General features: G+C 41.4%; 1 protein-coding gene across 6 annotated transcripts in view; it reads left to right on the top strand.

The window, feature by feature from the left end:
• LOC116412933 (AF4/FMR2 family member 3) overlaps positions 1 to 13880 on the top strand; it is a 309889-nt gene that overhangs the window by 278348 nt on the left and 17661 nt on the right. For 4 of the 6 annotated variants that reach the window (XM_052893985.1, XM_052893983.1, XM_052893981.1 and 1 more), the window contains 12 exons: positions 1695 to 1737; positions 2505 to 2576; positions 3171 to 3420; positions 5491 to 5619; positions 6077 to 6304; positions 6910 to 7422; positions 8768 to 9101; positions 9836 to 10053; positions 10377 to 10495; positions 11124 to 11378; positions 12421 to 12517; positions 13257 to 13581. In XM_052893985.1, coding sequence (XP_052749945.1) covers positions 1695 to 1737; positions 2505 to 2576; positions 3171 to 3420; positions 5491 to 5619; positions 6077 to 6304; positions 6910 to 7422; positions 8768 to 9101; positions 9836 to 10053; positions 10377 to 10495; positions 11124 to 11378; positions 12421 to 12517; positions 13257 to 13581 — 2583 coding nt within the window. The remainder of the gene's footprint in view (positions 1 to 1694; positions 1738 to 2504; positions 2577 to 3170; positions 3421 to 5490; positions 5620 to 6076; positions 6305 to 6909; positions 7423 to 8767; positions 9102 to 9835; positions 10054 to 10376; positions 10496 to 11123; positions 11379 to 12420; positions 12518 to 13256; positions 13582 to 13880) is intronic. The other 2 variants (XM_052893982.1, XM_052893984.1) reach the window with 2 other exon arrangements.

The raw sequence follows: 13880 nt of genomic DNA, 5'->3' as shown, positions 1-13880 counted from the left end.
AGTTCTGGTCTGACCGCCGTTTTTTGTCACGCCATCTGTGAAGTTACCTCTTAACGAAACCCCGTCGGCATGGAGCCCGCTTCCGTTGAAGAGCAGCGCGTCGTAATCATTTCTCTCGAAACTCGGCAAATGCCTTTGCCGATCTCAGAACATTTATGGGGATGATGCTGTGAAGGAACCAACCGTCCACAAGTGGCTAAAAAGATTCAGAGAGGGCCGAGAAAGCGTTCAAGATGACCCACGTTCAGGACGTCCTTCCACTTCACATTCCGACGAAAACGTGGAAAGAATTCGAACTTGTGTTAATGGGGACCGTCGTTTAACGGTCAGACAGGTGGCTGAAGAGCTTAATTTGGGCAAAACCGTGGTCCACGAAATTCTAAGAAACGAACTTCAAATGAAAAAAATTTGCGCCAAGATCGTTCCGTGAGTTTTTGAGTAAAAATTCCATTACGGTGACCGAACACCCCGCATTCGCCGGATTTGGCCCCGTGTGACTTCTTCTTGTTCCCAAAAACCAAATTGGTACTTCGGGGGCGGCATTTGGGGGACATAAATGAGATAAAAAAAGCTACGACGGGGCAGCTGAGAAACCTACAACCAGAGGACTTTCAAGGAGCCTTCTCACAGTGGAAACGGCGTTGGCACAAGTGCATTATGTCACAGGGGGAGTACTTTGAAGGGGATAAAATTGATTTACCTGAATAATTGTAAAATAAAATTTTTAAAAAACTTTTATACGTACTTTCCGGACAAACCTCGTATGCCTACAATTATCCGGATCGTTAAATCTTTTCCGTTTTTTCGGATTTCAATATTGAATTAAAGTGCAGGTTTATTTTTATTTAATGCCTAAAATGCATAAAAAAGAGGCCAGTTAGACCATCATGATGCATTCATCAGGAATTAACCATGATAGTTTCCAGGGGGAACCGCGAGAAGGCCGACATAGTTGGGTATATTGCTAGCAATGGGATTCTCGGTCTCCATTACTAACAATCCCTTTCCCCCCTCTAAGGGAGGGTTAAGAATGGGCGGCACCGTTCCTCTTAAAACATCTCCAAAGCTTAATTGCTATTGCCAATCCGTCTGCCAAGCGTGGCAATTATAGGTGAAAAGCAATGTACAGTTAGAAATTGATACAATACGATGATTAAGTTATTATTAAGACTTATTTTCAAGTCTGAGTATTCTTTCTTCATGTCTAAATAAATCAGTATTAGAAAATATTGCTAATGGCATAGTCCTTAAGATATCTTATGTATTAGAGTCTTCATCTATTGAAAAAAGGACATTATGTTTAGGCACTACTAACACTTTTTCTATGGTCCCTCCATCTGTGTGCGTTACCTGAATACTTATTAAAGTACTTACAAAAAGGTGTAGTTTCTCAATTCGGTTTTATGTTTTTTTTTTATGTTTGTTACCTCAGAACTCCGTCATTTATAAACCGATTTAGATTTTTTTTTATATATATGAAAGGATATATTTTTAGATTATTTCCATAGAAATTTCATGAAAGTAGTTTAGTATGAAATGAAAATAGTTGACTTTTTTTTTTGTAACAAAATTTATTTTATAACGTGGTGATCAGAGACAATTGTTATTATTATCAGATAATTATGTTCCAGTATGTTTTATATTATATGTAATAAAAAATAAATAAGTAAATTTTGTTTTTTATTTGTTTACAGGTTTAGACAACCGGATATCAAACTCGAGGAGTTCAGTCTCACCGTAAGTTTTATTTCATAAAAACTTTATTTATTACTAGGTTTTACCCGCGACTTTGTTCGCGTGGCGGTAGTCTATATTCTTTTCCATTCCATACAGTATGTGTATACCAAATTTCATTATGATTGGTTAAGCCGTTAAAACGCTATAAGGTAACAAACTAACAAACTCATATTCAGTTTATAATATAAATAAGGATTATTTTTTCAAATATACTCGTATATTTAAAAGTTATTAGGTATTTTGTAAGCGTAAGTATTTTGTCTTTTGTTTTCAAAATAAGATCAATAGAATTAAATGAACAGATAAGGCAATAGACATCTTGAACAGACCAGTCACACAGAACTCGTTCACGAGTATGACGGTTGAACCAGTGATTATAGTTGAACTCTAAATTTGACCCCAAAACATCATCATTTTAACTACACAACATCCTTGAGCTTTTTTTTTTAATGGAAGATAATGTAATGATAACGCGCTAATGATATATGCTAGCGGGGCATCAAAAAGGGATGATAGGTGAGAATGAAAAGGCAGGTCAGTTAGCATATCGTAATGAACTCCCTACGAACGCGTACGAACTACATACGCCTGGAATTCAACACGATGGTTTTCAGGGGGGACCACGTGGAGGTCGACCTGACAGCCTATATTGCTAGCAATTGGACTGATAGTCCGCATTATTTAACCCCCTCCCCCCTAAATAAGTTGTCTATATCACAGTAACATATTTCTTTACCCTATGTTTTAATTTAAAACTGCTTTTACAGCGATGTGAACAAGGACCTTGGGTTATCAGAGAGCGATGACGAAGTCGCAGCCACCACCACCAGTATAGGGCCGTGAGTATCAAGCAACATATTATTTTGACTAACTAAAACTCTAAACCAAGAGCATATAATAAGACGAATCACCACAGCCGACGATAATTTTCTAGCAGTTGTCGTAGGTCGAAATTGTCTGGAAATGTATATACAGTTAACGCTCTATATAAGTAACTCATTTGAACCAATTTCAATAAAAAAAAATCTTATTGGGACAAGTTGCTTATAGGGGAAAAAGGAGTATAAAAATACTCACTGTCTGGAAAATATTTTTACTTATTTCTTGTACTAACTAATCTGAGTAGAATAAATAAAATATAAAGAATGTTGCTTATAGAGAATATCCCACAATTAAGACGATTTTAATCACATCCCATTCAAGTTATTTTTTCCGATACCTAAAAATATTATTACTAACATACGTAGTCTGTAGTGTTTGTTATACGGCTCAACAGCCTCCAGCGATTGCTAAGCGTCTAACAAGTCTTTGGTCGAACCCAAAACATTATTGTCCTGTAATGTTGGTGCAATAAAGTGTTAAATAAATATTAATAAATTATTCTCCTTTCTTTGTTAGCTTGGTAAAACGTATTAATCGCTGGTCGATTACAGGTTATTGTCGCCCATTGGCTCCGCCAGCCCCAGTTCGGGCAGCTCATCACCCTCGGACTCTGAGAGCGAGTCGTCGTCGGCGGAGTCAACGGCGGCGCCGCCGGCAGCCCCCGCGCCCGCGCCGCAGCCCGCCCAGCGGTCCTCCTGGAGCCTGTCCAACTTTGCCCCTCCCCAAGCACAGCCACAAGAACAGACCTACGACTCGGGAAAGGAGTTGAGGCATGCGCTCGCCGACGTCAAAGACAAGCCGGTCAGTGGAGTAATTTTTTTTATAGTAACTTTTCATACTCATGGAATTTTATGATATTTAGAAAGGCAAACAAGTCCGGCCCAACGGATAGTATGAGATAATCGTAGCCTATAGTATAGTAATCCCCATGGAGACTGAAATGTAATGTGTAAGGTAAATATAGACCCCATTAAAATAGCCTATACGTAAACATATTACATTGTTATGTGTTATTAATTTGTATGTTGTTAGGTGGAATATACCGAATGTATGTATTAGGTAATGTAAATGAAATAGGTAGGTTTCCAGTTACCGATTCTAAGCAAAACAAAACGGTTTTGTATGCACAAATTCACATGCGCTGCACTTTGCTACCGTCACGTCGTGTGACGGCGACCATTCCCAGCCCCAGGTGTCGAATTACTAAGATAAACTTCCCCGTACAAGGGAACTGAGTAAGCGGTCTGCGTATGCGCTGACACCGTCTTTGGGGCATCGGTTTCACATGATCCCACCTTTGCCCATTAGTGTTCTTGATCGACAGTGTTACTATAGTTGCGCGACGTTAAATATTTTATTGTCTTTTTATCATATAATTTGGTCTACTTTAGAATTTGTGCATTTAAGCGTTCGTGCTCATACATTGTACTATCGTGTACAAGAACTTTGGAATTGGACATTAATATTTATAAAACTGTGAAAGTGATTTATAATAAATTATTGAAATTATTTTTTTAAATATTTAATCGAATTTTGAAGTGATAAGTTATAAAGTGATTAAATCCATTTTCCGTTCTGAAGTTTTCGATGCATAATTTAATTACTTACGCCACCCTTTATATACAAGGGGGAGTGCGGGTAAAATAAACACCCTTCTCGAACGTAAATCTGTTGACGCGCACCATGAATCGGAAAGAGGAAATTCGCCAAAAATGGATCAGTTTAGCCCAGCTAAAGAGCAATTTGAGGAGTGGACTCGGCGATTTTGAAGCACGGTTGAAGTACTTCGCACCTCGTGAGGGTAGCGAGTTAATAGATGAGTATCTTCGGTTTAAGGATGCTTTATGGCAAACCGTTGGAGCTCTACATGGAAATATATCTTCTATTTCCAGTGAGGTAAAGGTGAAATTCGTGTATTTATTCGATTATCTGAAAACTTTTTGATTTGTCTGTTATTATTTTATTTGTAAATTTCATACGTATACAATTATTTTTTCTTGCAATCACTTATTTCTTGAATATCATAATTATGTAATATTCAAATAATGAATCATAATATTCTTTACGTGCTTGTAAACAAAGTCCAATGTCAAATGTCAGATTCGGTATCCTTCTTCTTTCTTTTCTTATTGTACTTGCTTTTATTTCTAAAAACGGATCCACATTGCAAAGTTTAAAACGCTTGCTGCTTGAAATCCCTATTAATGTTGATATTCGCTGCCGTGTAAACTGGACTTTAGATATCATAATTCTCTTATCACAGATCACCAAATTATTCAGAGAGGAAAACTTAAAAACAATCTTTTTATTTATACACAGAGACCAATCTCGAATATATCAGATTCGATAATGTCGATACTCTATTTAACTCTTAGAAATAATAATTCATAATTCTACTCTGATGATCAGTTCACCTTAATAATTTAAGACGAAGGTATTTAACTAGTGCATTGCCTATATGCAAAAGCTTCAACTTACTAAGGGAGCTATGAAGAAAACTATTCTCGGTGTTTTTTTGCGTGACAGAATCCGAAATCAGGGTATGCGCAAAAGACCCAAAGTCACCAACATAGCCCGAAGGATAAGCAGCCTAAAGTGGCAATGGGCTGGTCACATAACTTGAATAACCGACATTCGATGGGGAAAGGAGGTTCTTGAGTGCCGGCCCCGTTGGGCAAACGCAGTGTAGGACGAGCTCCCACTAGATGGAAATGTAGTCAAGTGGATGCAGGTGGTCCAGAACCATTCTTTATAGCAGTCTATTGGGGAGGCCTATGTTCAGCAGTGGACGGATAATGGTTGAGACGATAATTAGCTTACCATATTATAGGAGTGAGCAATCAATAAGGATTTGTATTTGATTGCCAACAGAGTCCAATCTCGGATATGTCAGACTCGGAGGCGTCGTCGCCGTCGCCGGTGGGCGCGCGGCGGCGTCGCTCTCTCGCCAACCGCGCGTCCACCGCGTCCAGTGACGACGAGCCAATGCGGCCCGCTACGGTAAGTGTTAATACTCCTGTTTTTTTTTTTTTATTTTTATTCCTTTATGACAGGAAATAGCGATTACGAATAATTCTCTCCCATTTAATTACTCCGCAGAGAAGGAATGACACGGCCAATTTTATACACTCGTTACTGTGCTAATATATAGATTGCTATATATTGCTCATCCACTCGTATGTAGTACTTGATCACTCATGAAGGTTTTTTCTAATGGATGATAATGGAATGCTTACTCTGCCAGCGTATACCGATAACGCAGGCGGGGAGAGGTGATAAGTGAGGGGGATATTGGCTCATAGTGATGAATTCATAATTAGCCAAAATGGTTTCAAGGGCGATCCGCGTGGAGGTCGACCTGATAGGGCATTTTATTAGTAACACAGCGGTCAGATTCCTATTATTAATAATATCCTATTCCCCCACATTCACAAAGGTTACGTTTGCACACTTGCAGCAGACGTCGCCACGGGTGCAGCCCGCGTTCACAGCGCCGCAGAAACGCGGCAGACCGCCCAAGGCGCGCGCGTTGGAGGAGCGGCCCGCGAAGAAGAAGCGCGGCCGCCCGCCCAAGCAGCAGCCCGCCGCCGCGCCCGCGCCCGCGCCCGCCGCGCCCGAGAGCGACGTCGAGCTGGACCTGCCCCAACCGCACGCGCAGGACAACAAAACACACATCTTCCGAAAGGTTCGTTTTATAATTGACTAGATTTCACCCACGAGTTTGTTCGCGTGAATGGATAAAGGATGATGATGAGAAGAAGGATGTATATGTATGTCAAACTTCATGACCATTAGTCAAACTGTTTACGACAAAAATTTAAACAAATTTCACTTTAGTTAATTTTAAACTTTTGCGTTGTTTACACATATTTTAAATACACAATCGGGACTTAACGCGATGTAAACGCTTTTACAGGTAAATAGCTGCTTCTTTATTGCCGACGTTTCGACGTGGATTGCACCACGTCGTGACCACGACAGGACTGTTCGTTAAGTCCCGATTGTGTATTTAAAATATGTGTTTCACATGTGTGTATGAGTTTCACATAAATTATATTTATATATTAGTAAATAAACTTAGTAAATGGTCCGTATCCACAATCTATACAAAATACTTTTTCTTATTTCAAGTGGACATCACGAGTTATCGTTTTTCATATATTATTTAAATTGGAAAATCGTCGTGGAAAAATGAGACTTTTAGACCCCAATACTAACAATCCTTTTTCTCTAATGTGTTGGTTGTGCTGTCCACTATATTTATATAACACTGTCTATCAATATTTACAGGTTTTTACGCCCAAAAAGGGTGACGAATGCGGTGGAAAAGGGGGCAAAGGTGGTAAAGGGAAAGGCGGGAAGGGCAAGGGACAGGTGACAATCATAGAGGTTCCCATGACCCGAGAGTCTGCGGATGATGACGACCGCAGGAACCGTGAGCGTTCCACGGAACGGCGGAACGAGGAGGCGATGGCGCGTGTCTCGCCTCCTCAGGAACCGGAAACCCTCACCAGAAGACGAGAAGCGGACCGAGTCGCCAATGAGAGGATACAGGAGCGTGTATCTATCGAGCGGGCTGACCACCGGCGCTCTGCTGAGAGACCCATAGATCGGATACCGGACCGGACAACTCTCGACCGGATACCGACAGAGCGCACCTCTAATGACCGGATACCGGATCGGATACTAAGTGAACGGTTACCTCCCGAGCGGACGCTCAGTAACCGTATGTCGGATCGGACGAGTAGAATTCCTGGGATCGCACCTGATCGGCGTTCGACAGAAAGGTTCCTTGGAGACAAGGTAGGTAGAACATATATTTAACACGAGCGATTCGTCCCGGCTTCACATGAATAAATAGAATTTTCAAAAATAATATACAAGTATAATCTTATGTTACTCGCTGTTAATGTAGTTTCCTATAGGTGAAAAGATTTTTATAATTATTAATAACAAACAAACAATCAAATCATTCCTCTTTCTAATATTAGTATAGATTTATACTGTAATTTGTAAAGTAATAATTTATATACATTATTTATTGTATGTTAAATGACAACGTAAACCACTTTTTCCTCCACTATATTTAATAATTATGCACAAAATATTTTCTTCTGAATATCCATAGACAAATTTTGTAATGAAATTATAACCACCCACTATTTTTTTTTTGATGGGTAAAAATGGAATGGTAACCCCGCCTGCGCCAACGGGATACACTGGCGGAGCACCAGTGAAGGGTGATAGATGAGAATGAAAACAGGCCAGTTATATCATGGTGAATTCATCAGGAATTAACCATGATAGTTTCCAGGGAAAACCGCGAGGAGGTCGACCTAGTTAGGTATATTGCTAGCAATGGGATTCTCAGTCTCCATTACTAACAATCCCTTTCCCCCATAATCATCCATTGATACAATTAGAGGCCCGTGTTCTTTTATGGAATATAATGGGAGACAAGCTGATAGTCCACTTAATAAACACATGGAGACATGAACAGCATCATGGTTATCACAAAATACGTTGGTGTTGTAATGTAAGAAAGACTCTGTTTTCCGCACTTAGCCTCCCATTTGGGCCGTTGTGCGTAATACGTTGGTGTTATAATTAAGTACTTTGTAATTTTACTGCTATATCCCGCTCTTTAAACTTCTTCTTCTTACAACTTACTTCTTCTTCAAAGCTCTTTCACGCCTGAGAAACAGATGGTAGCTATACAAACGACTATACTTCTATATTAATATTACAAAGAGATAAAGTTTGTGAGTTCATATGTTCGGGTTATCTCCGGTTCTACCGATCTTATAAAAACAAATAGCTGAACCAAAATGTAAATTTCATGAAACTAAACTTTACTGTTTACAGCATGTTAATCGATGCAGTTGGTCAAAAGATAATGCAAAGTAAAAATAATAAGCTGGTAAAATTATTTCGTTGTCGCTGGTCGTGCAAGAATAATAGGCAGAGCACGGATGTAAGAAGCTTAAACTATATAAATGTGTGCACATCAATTTGCTAAATAGGCCGTTAAACAGTTTAAAACTTACATAAACAAATATTGCACCCATGCGAAGCCGGAGCGGGTCGCTAGTGTAATTAATAAATTAGATAAATGGGAATGAATGTTAAATATAAAAATTTCTTCAAGGTGTCACATGAACGATTAAGTAAACCTCACGAGCGGTTATCCGGCGAAAAAGTTATCGAGCGACACGAAGAAAAGTCTATGGAAAGACTGTCAGCGGAGAAGTTACCTATTGAGCGTTTGTCCGAGGATAAGACGTCACTCGAGCGGTTGGGAGCAGACAAAGTAGGACTCGAGCGGTTGGGGGCCGATAAGGCGGGACTCGAGCGGTTGGCCACCGACAAGGTTGGACTCGAGCGGTTACCGAGCGAGCGGTACGTTCGCGCGGAAGCCGACGTCGGCTCCGGACTCAAGTCGGGCCGCGGCTCCGAGAGGCTCGAAGAGGCTTCCTCAAATGGTAAGACTATATTTTTATTGAACTAGAGTAAAATTGTTTTAATTTCTTAATTGAATTTTTGTTTTTGATCGTTTAATAACTTGAAGATATGTACCAGGAGTACATATCTTCCATTAGGAGGAGTATTTTGATGGTTTTTAGTAGAATAGTCTGCGATATTTTGCCAATGTTAATATTTTTTTAACCGAAAAGGTTTACTTTCTCTTTGGACCTATACTAATTCAGTGAATAAACCGGTTTTTGTGCAAGTTTTTTAAACCACAAAGGTGGCATACAAAAGTACAGGCCGCATTATGGTAAACGGTTACTGTAGCCTAATGATGCCTGCAACACTAGGGGTGTCACATGCACATTGTTGACTCTGAAGAAACCTTAATATACCCTTTTTGAAGAACCCCGCACCGTAGTCTTTAGGGGAAACCTCCTAGGGAGCTCGTTCCACAGCCTGAGCGTTCGCGGGAGAAATTTATTTCAAACCGCTCAGTACGTGACTAACCATTTAGCGAGACCATGGCGGAACTTAATACTCGAGGGATAAGTAGCAGCATCCCTTTTAATATGCCACCACCAAAGCCTAACTGTGATCAGTTGAGCTGTTAAGACGCCAACAAACAAACCTACGAACTTACTTTTACATAATAATGAATCCTAACCTAATAAGGTTAGGATTCGCTGGCAGCAAATATATTTTTAGTCAATATGAGCAAGGAATGAATGCGAGTGTCCCCCTGCAGTGCCGGGCGGGCGGTCTCGCCTGGTGGTGCGCGTGCCGCTGGCGCGGCTGCGCGGCGACGTGGTGCGCGCGCTGCAGCGGCCGCTGCACCCGCTGCACCCGCTCGCGCCGCTGCACGCGCTGCATCCGCTGCATCCGCTGCACCCGCTGCATCCGCACAGCGCACACAATGCACGCCGCCCGCAGCCCAAGCGCAGGCCCACGCCGCTTCCCGACCAGGTACGTACTGCTATGTTCCCCTTGAACTTTTCATGTGTGTGTAATCTATTTCAGTACAACTTAATGAACTTAATGAGGCGTACATTTTTATCCAACTTAAAATAGAAACAAGTTGACGACTCATCTAATATGAAGTGGTAACCGTCAACTGTAGACACGAACAGTTCCATGAACATAACAGAGTATATTTTGTCGAATCATAAAAAATGTATAACATAGTCAGGATTTTAAATACGTGCACAAACTGTTCACAAATATTTAGAATCAAATTAAGAACGCGACCAGCAGAAATTGGATATAGGTAATATGTGACGTGTGAACAGGGCGCGGCCGTCGGAGCTACCAACCACGAGCGGACGGCGTGCGGGCAGACGCCCATCTACTTCTCATACTTCGAACGGTTGCCCGCCGACGCGCTCTCTGACGAGGAACGTGATCACAAGTGAGTAGCTCTTTACGTGCTTTTAATGGACATAGGCAAATAGGTTTATTATGGAATGTTCACTGTGGCAGATTGTAACAAGTAATTCTTAATAATAAATAGCAAATCATTGCGAACCATATGGGCTTTATCAGGGTCGTGATAATCCAGAATATTATTTGTACTTATTGATGTCATCATTAGTATTATTTCAACCATTAAGTGACCATTGCCTTAACAAATGTCTCCCCCATAGACTGCCACAAAGAATGGTCCCGAGCTATCTGCATCCACTGTTTTTTTGCAATGCATTGGAAGGTCGTCTTACATTATGTTTGGCCTTACATAATCGTCATTTGGGAAACTTGGGAAAAGTTAAAGCTATATGACCGGTCCATTGCCACTTCAGCTTGCTTGTCTTTCAAGTTGTGACAGTTGCTTTAATTCTTCTGAGGATATCCTCGTTTCGGATTCTGTAACAATATTACTAATACGAAATGTTACGTTATAATTTGACTTTAATAGTCCGCGCAGAAAATGGCCGACTGGCTCCCTCCTCTCCCCCTCACCTCATACATAGACCAAGATATTATCGATTCATACATTTATGACTCAAACAGATGACATGATATTCAATATGTTTACACAGGTACTACCTAGAAGAGGCGACGCGCCTCCGCACGGCGGCGGAGCGTGAACAAGAGCCGCTACCTCGAGTGATGCTGTACCTGGAGTCGGTGCTGTGCTTCGTGCTGACGGGCCGCGTGCTGGAGCTGGAGCACGACACCAAGCGCGCCTTCACCATCTACCGCGAGACCATCGAGTACATCAAGTCGATACACTCGATGCCGCAGCGGTTCAGGGCGTCGCCGCACTCCACCTTCAGCAAACTGGATATACTCAGGTCAGTGACATCTATCGAGCAGCAGCAGAACTAAGTATATATGTATATAACACTCATAGTGTCCTGAGTACATGAATTCCATACACTCGATGCCGCAGAGATTCAAGCCGTCTTCGTACTCCAACTTCTGTAAACTAGACTGAGATCAGTGCCATCTATTATGCTGTCCTAAATATGGGTAATATGCCAGACATAGCTGCCTTGTTCTATCATATTTATGTAGTAGCAAAAGCGTGTTTATAGAAAATTTATCAGTTGTTTAGTATGAACGTTTTTTTTTTCGAAATTAGTGCTCTTTTTATAACTGATCTACTGCACAATATTTCCACTGCTATATTCCATTCTTTAAATCGAAACACAGTCATTCGAGTACAGTCGCTTGTGGGTAAAAAACTACTTGGTACCTAAGAATTATAAGCTGTCTTCATGGGAAAACAACTTTCGTTGAAATATTTCATCAGTAAGTAAGAGATAGAGAGAGCAATTAAGGAAACTTAATAGTCGAGGAATAGGCAGCAATCATCATCTTCCTACCCTTGTCTTAATCATTTGGGGTCGGTGTAATATGATTTTATCCATATTACAAAAAGATTTGATTTTTAATTTTATGACCGGCCACCTGCCTGACGTTAACCCTCTTTGGGAATGCATTTGTTGGTGGTTCTCGCCACCTACGGTATGAAGGAAAGGATTGAGGAAAAAAGGAAGGGAAAGTTGGAAATGCGTAAAGGAAATTGGTGAAAGAGAGGAATAAGGGACTTATGTGGGAAAGGAAGGGGGGAGGGGACACCGCAGCAGCTCGGGAGGCCGGGGTCGCATACCCGTATGTCCTTATTCTAGAATCGGACAGATTTCTAGAGAAAATCACCCCTGTTTAGGCAGCAGTATACTTCTTAAAACATTACCAAAGTCTAACTGCGCTTAGCTACCCGCTTGCCAAGCGTGGCAACTATTAATAAAAGCCCCCGAGGGAGAGGGTTATGTTCACCAGTAAATAGTTAAAAGCTGATATGATGAATTAATATTGTTATTTTCGTTACAGTCTTCGTGTACAAGCTCTGCTGTACCTGCGAATGTTCAAAATGTACAATCGGGACGTCAAAGAGTACAATAAGATTGTGCAGGAATATCAACAAAAGGTGAGCAGTCAATCGTTGCTTTATTAACCGACTTCAAAAACGTATTCTATATAAAGTGCAGGTAGATTTTTGTAGTCTGTTTAACTGTTTATTTCCCTGAACGAAAGTAAGATTTAATTTTTTTTAATTAATGAATTTATTCTTTATTGTTTGAAATTATCATAGAGAGGTACTCTTTAAATAAAATTAGTAACAAATTAAAATTTTAAATCGGTTATTTCATTTTAAATGTATGCCTTGTATGTATGTATGTTTTACCAGAGGAAGACTTTGTACAAAAGCCGATTGCTTGGGCACCTCTGTCCCATTCGTGTTTCAACCGTGAAGCAGCATGGCTGTGTACAGAGGAATAACAACTGAGTCCTCAGGAATGGCAACGCATGGGGGTATCATGGGCGAAATAGTATACTCTGTTATGTCCATGGTACTGCTCATGTCTACAGGCGACGGTTACCACTTTCCATCAGGTGGGCCGTCAGCTTGTTTGTCACTCTAAGTTGTATAAAAAAAAATCTTGATATGTCATCTAGAAGTAGCATATTCCATTGGTTTTTCTACTTTTGAAATCTGTGCGTAAGAAGTAGCAGGCAATCCACAGAAAAACACCAGCGGACTATCTTATGGTCGTGTCAATATTTGTTTACATTTTATTTTAATTTCTATCGACACGGTATTACTCGGAAGTGTACCTGTACGAATACGCGTATTATTTGTATAGTCAAGAATGTGTACGATATAGCACGTGTGCCGTGTGTCGTGCCCGCAGCCCGCGTGCGCGGAGGCGCGCGAGCGCGAGCGCGAACGCGAACGGGAGCGCGAGCGCGAACGCGAGCGGGAGCGCGCGCCGTCGGTGTCGCCGCTGTCGCCGTCGCCGTCGCCCGCCGGCTCGGTGGGCTCGGCCGGCTCGGGCTCCGCGTCGTCCGGCTACTGCTCGCTGGCGCACTCGGTGCCCGCGCAGGCGCACCACGCGCTGCTGCAGCTCACCAAGTACTACACCTTCCTCTACGTGGCGCACGACCTCTGGGAGCAGGCCGACGGGCTCTGCCGCCTGCGGCCCAACCAAGGTCGGTAGCCAAGCTCGCCCCACCACTAGTTTACCTGTCATAGGTACCTTCATATAATAATACTTCCTTATATTTAGTACTTGAGTACCTATCAGGTAGTTGAGTCAATCTGATTCGACAGATCACTAGACCTGGGGGCCTACCATAAAATGTTTTCCGAAATTTCGGATCCGAACGTAACAAAAATTTGTTGCTAAAATTACATGGTACGTACCGTTTAAAAATATTAAAAATGCTAAAATATCGTTCCTTTGTACTTTTTTGGTAGGATTTATGATGAACGAAATGTTAAGCTCCAA

Source organism: Galleria mellonella, unplaced genomic scaffold (genome assembly GCF_026898425.1).
Source record: "Galleria mellonella isolate WM207_F2 unplaced genomic scaffold, CSIRO_AGI_GalMel_v1 utg184, whole genome shotgun sequence".
Classification (NCBI taxonomy): domain Eukaryota; kingdom Metazoa; phylum Arthropoda; class Insecta; order Lepidoptera; family Pyralidae; genus Galleria; species Galleria mellonella.
Note: the sequence above shows the minus strand (reverse complement) of the source record. Positions and strands in the feature narration are given on the sequence as shown.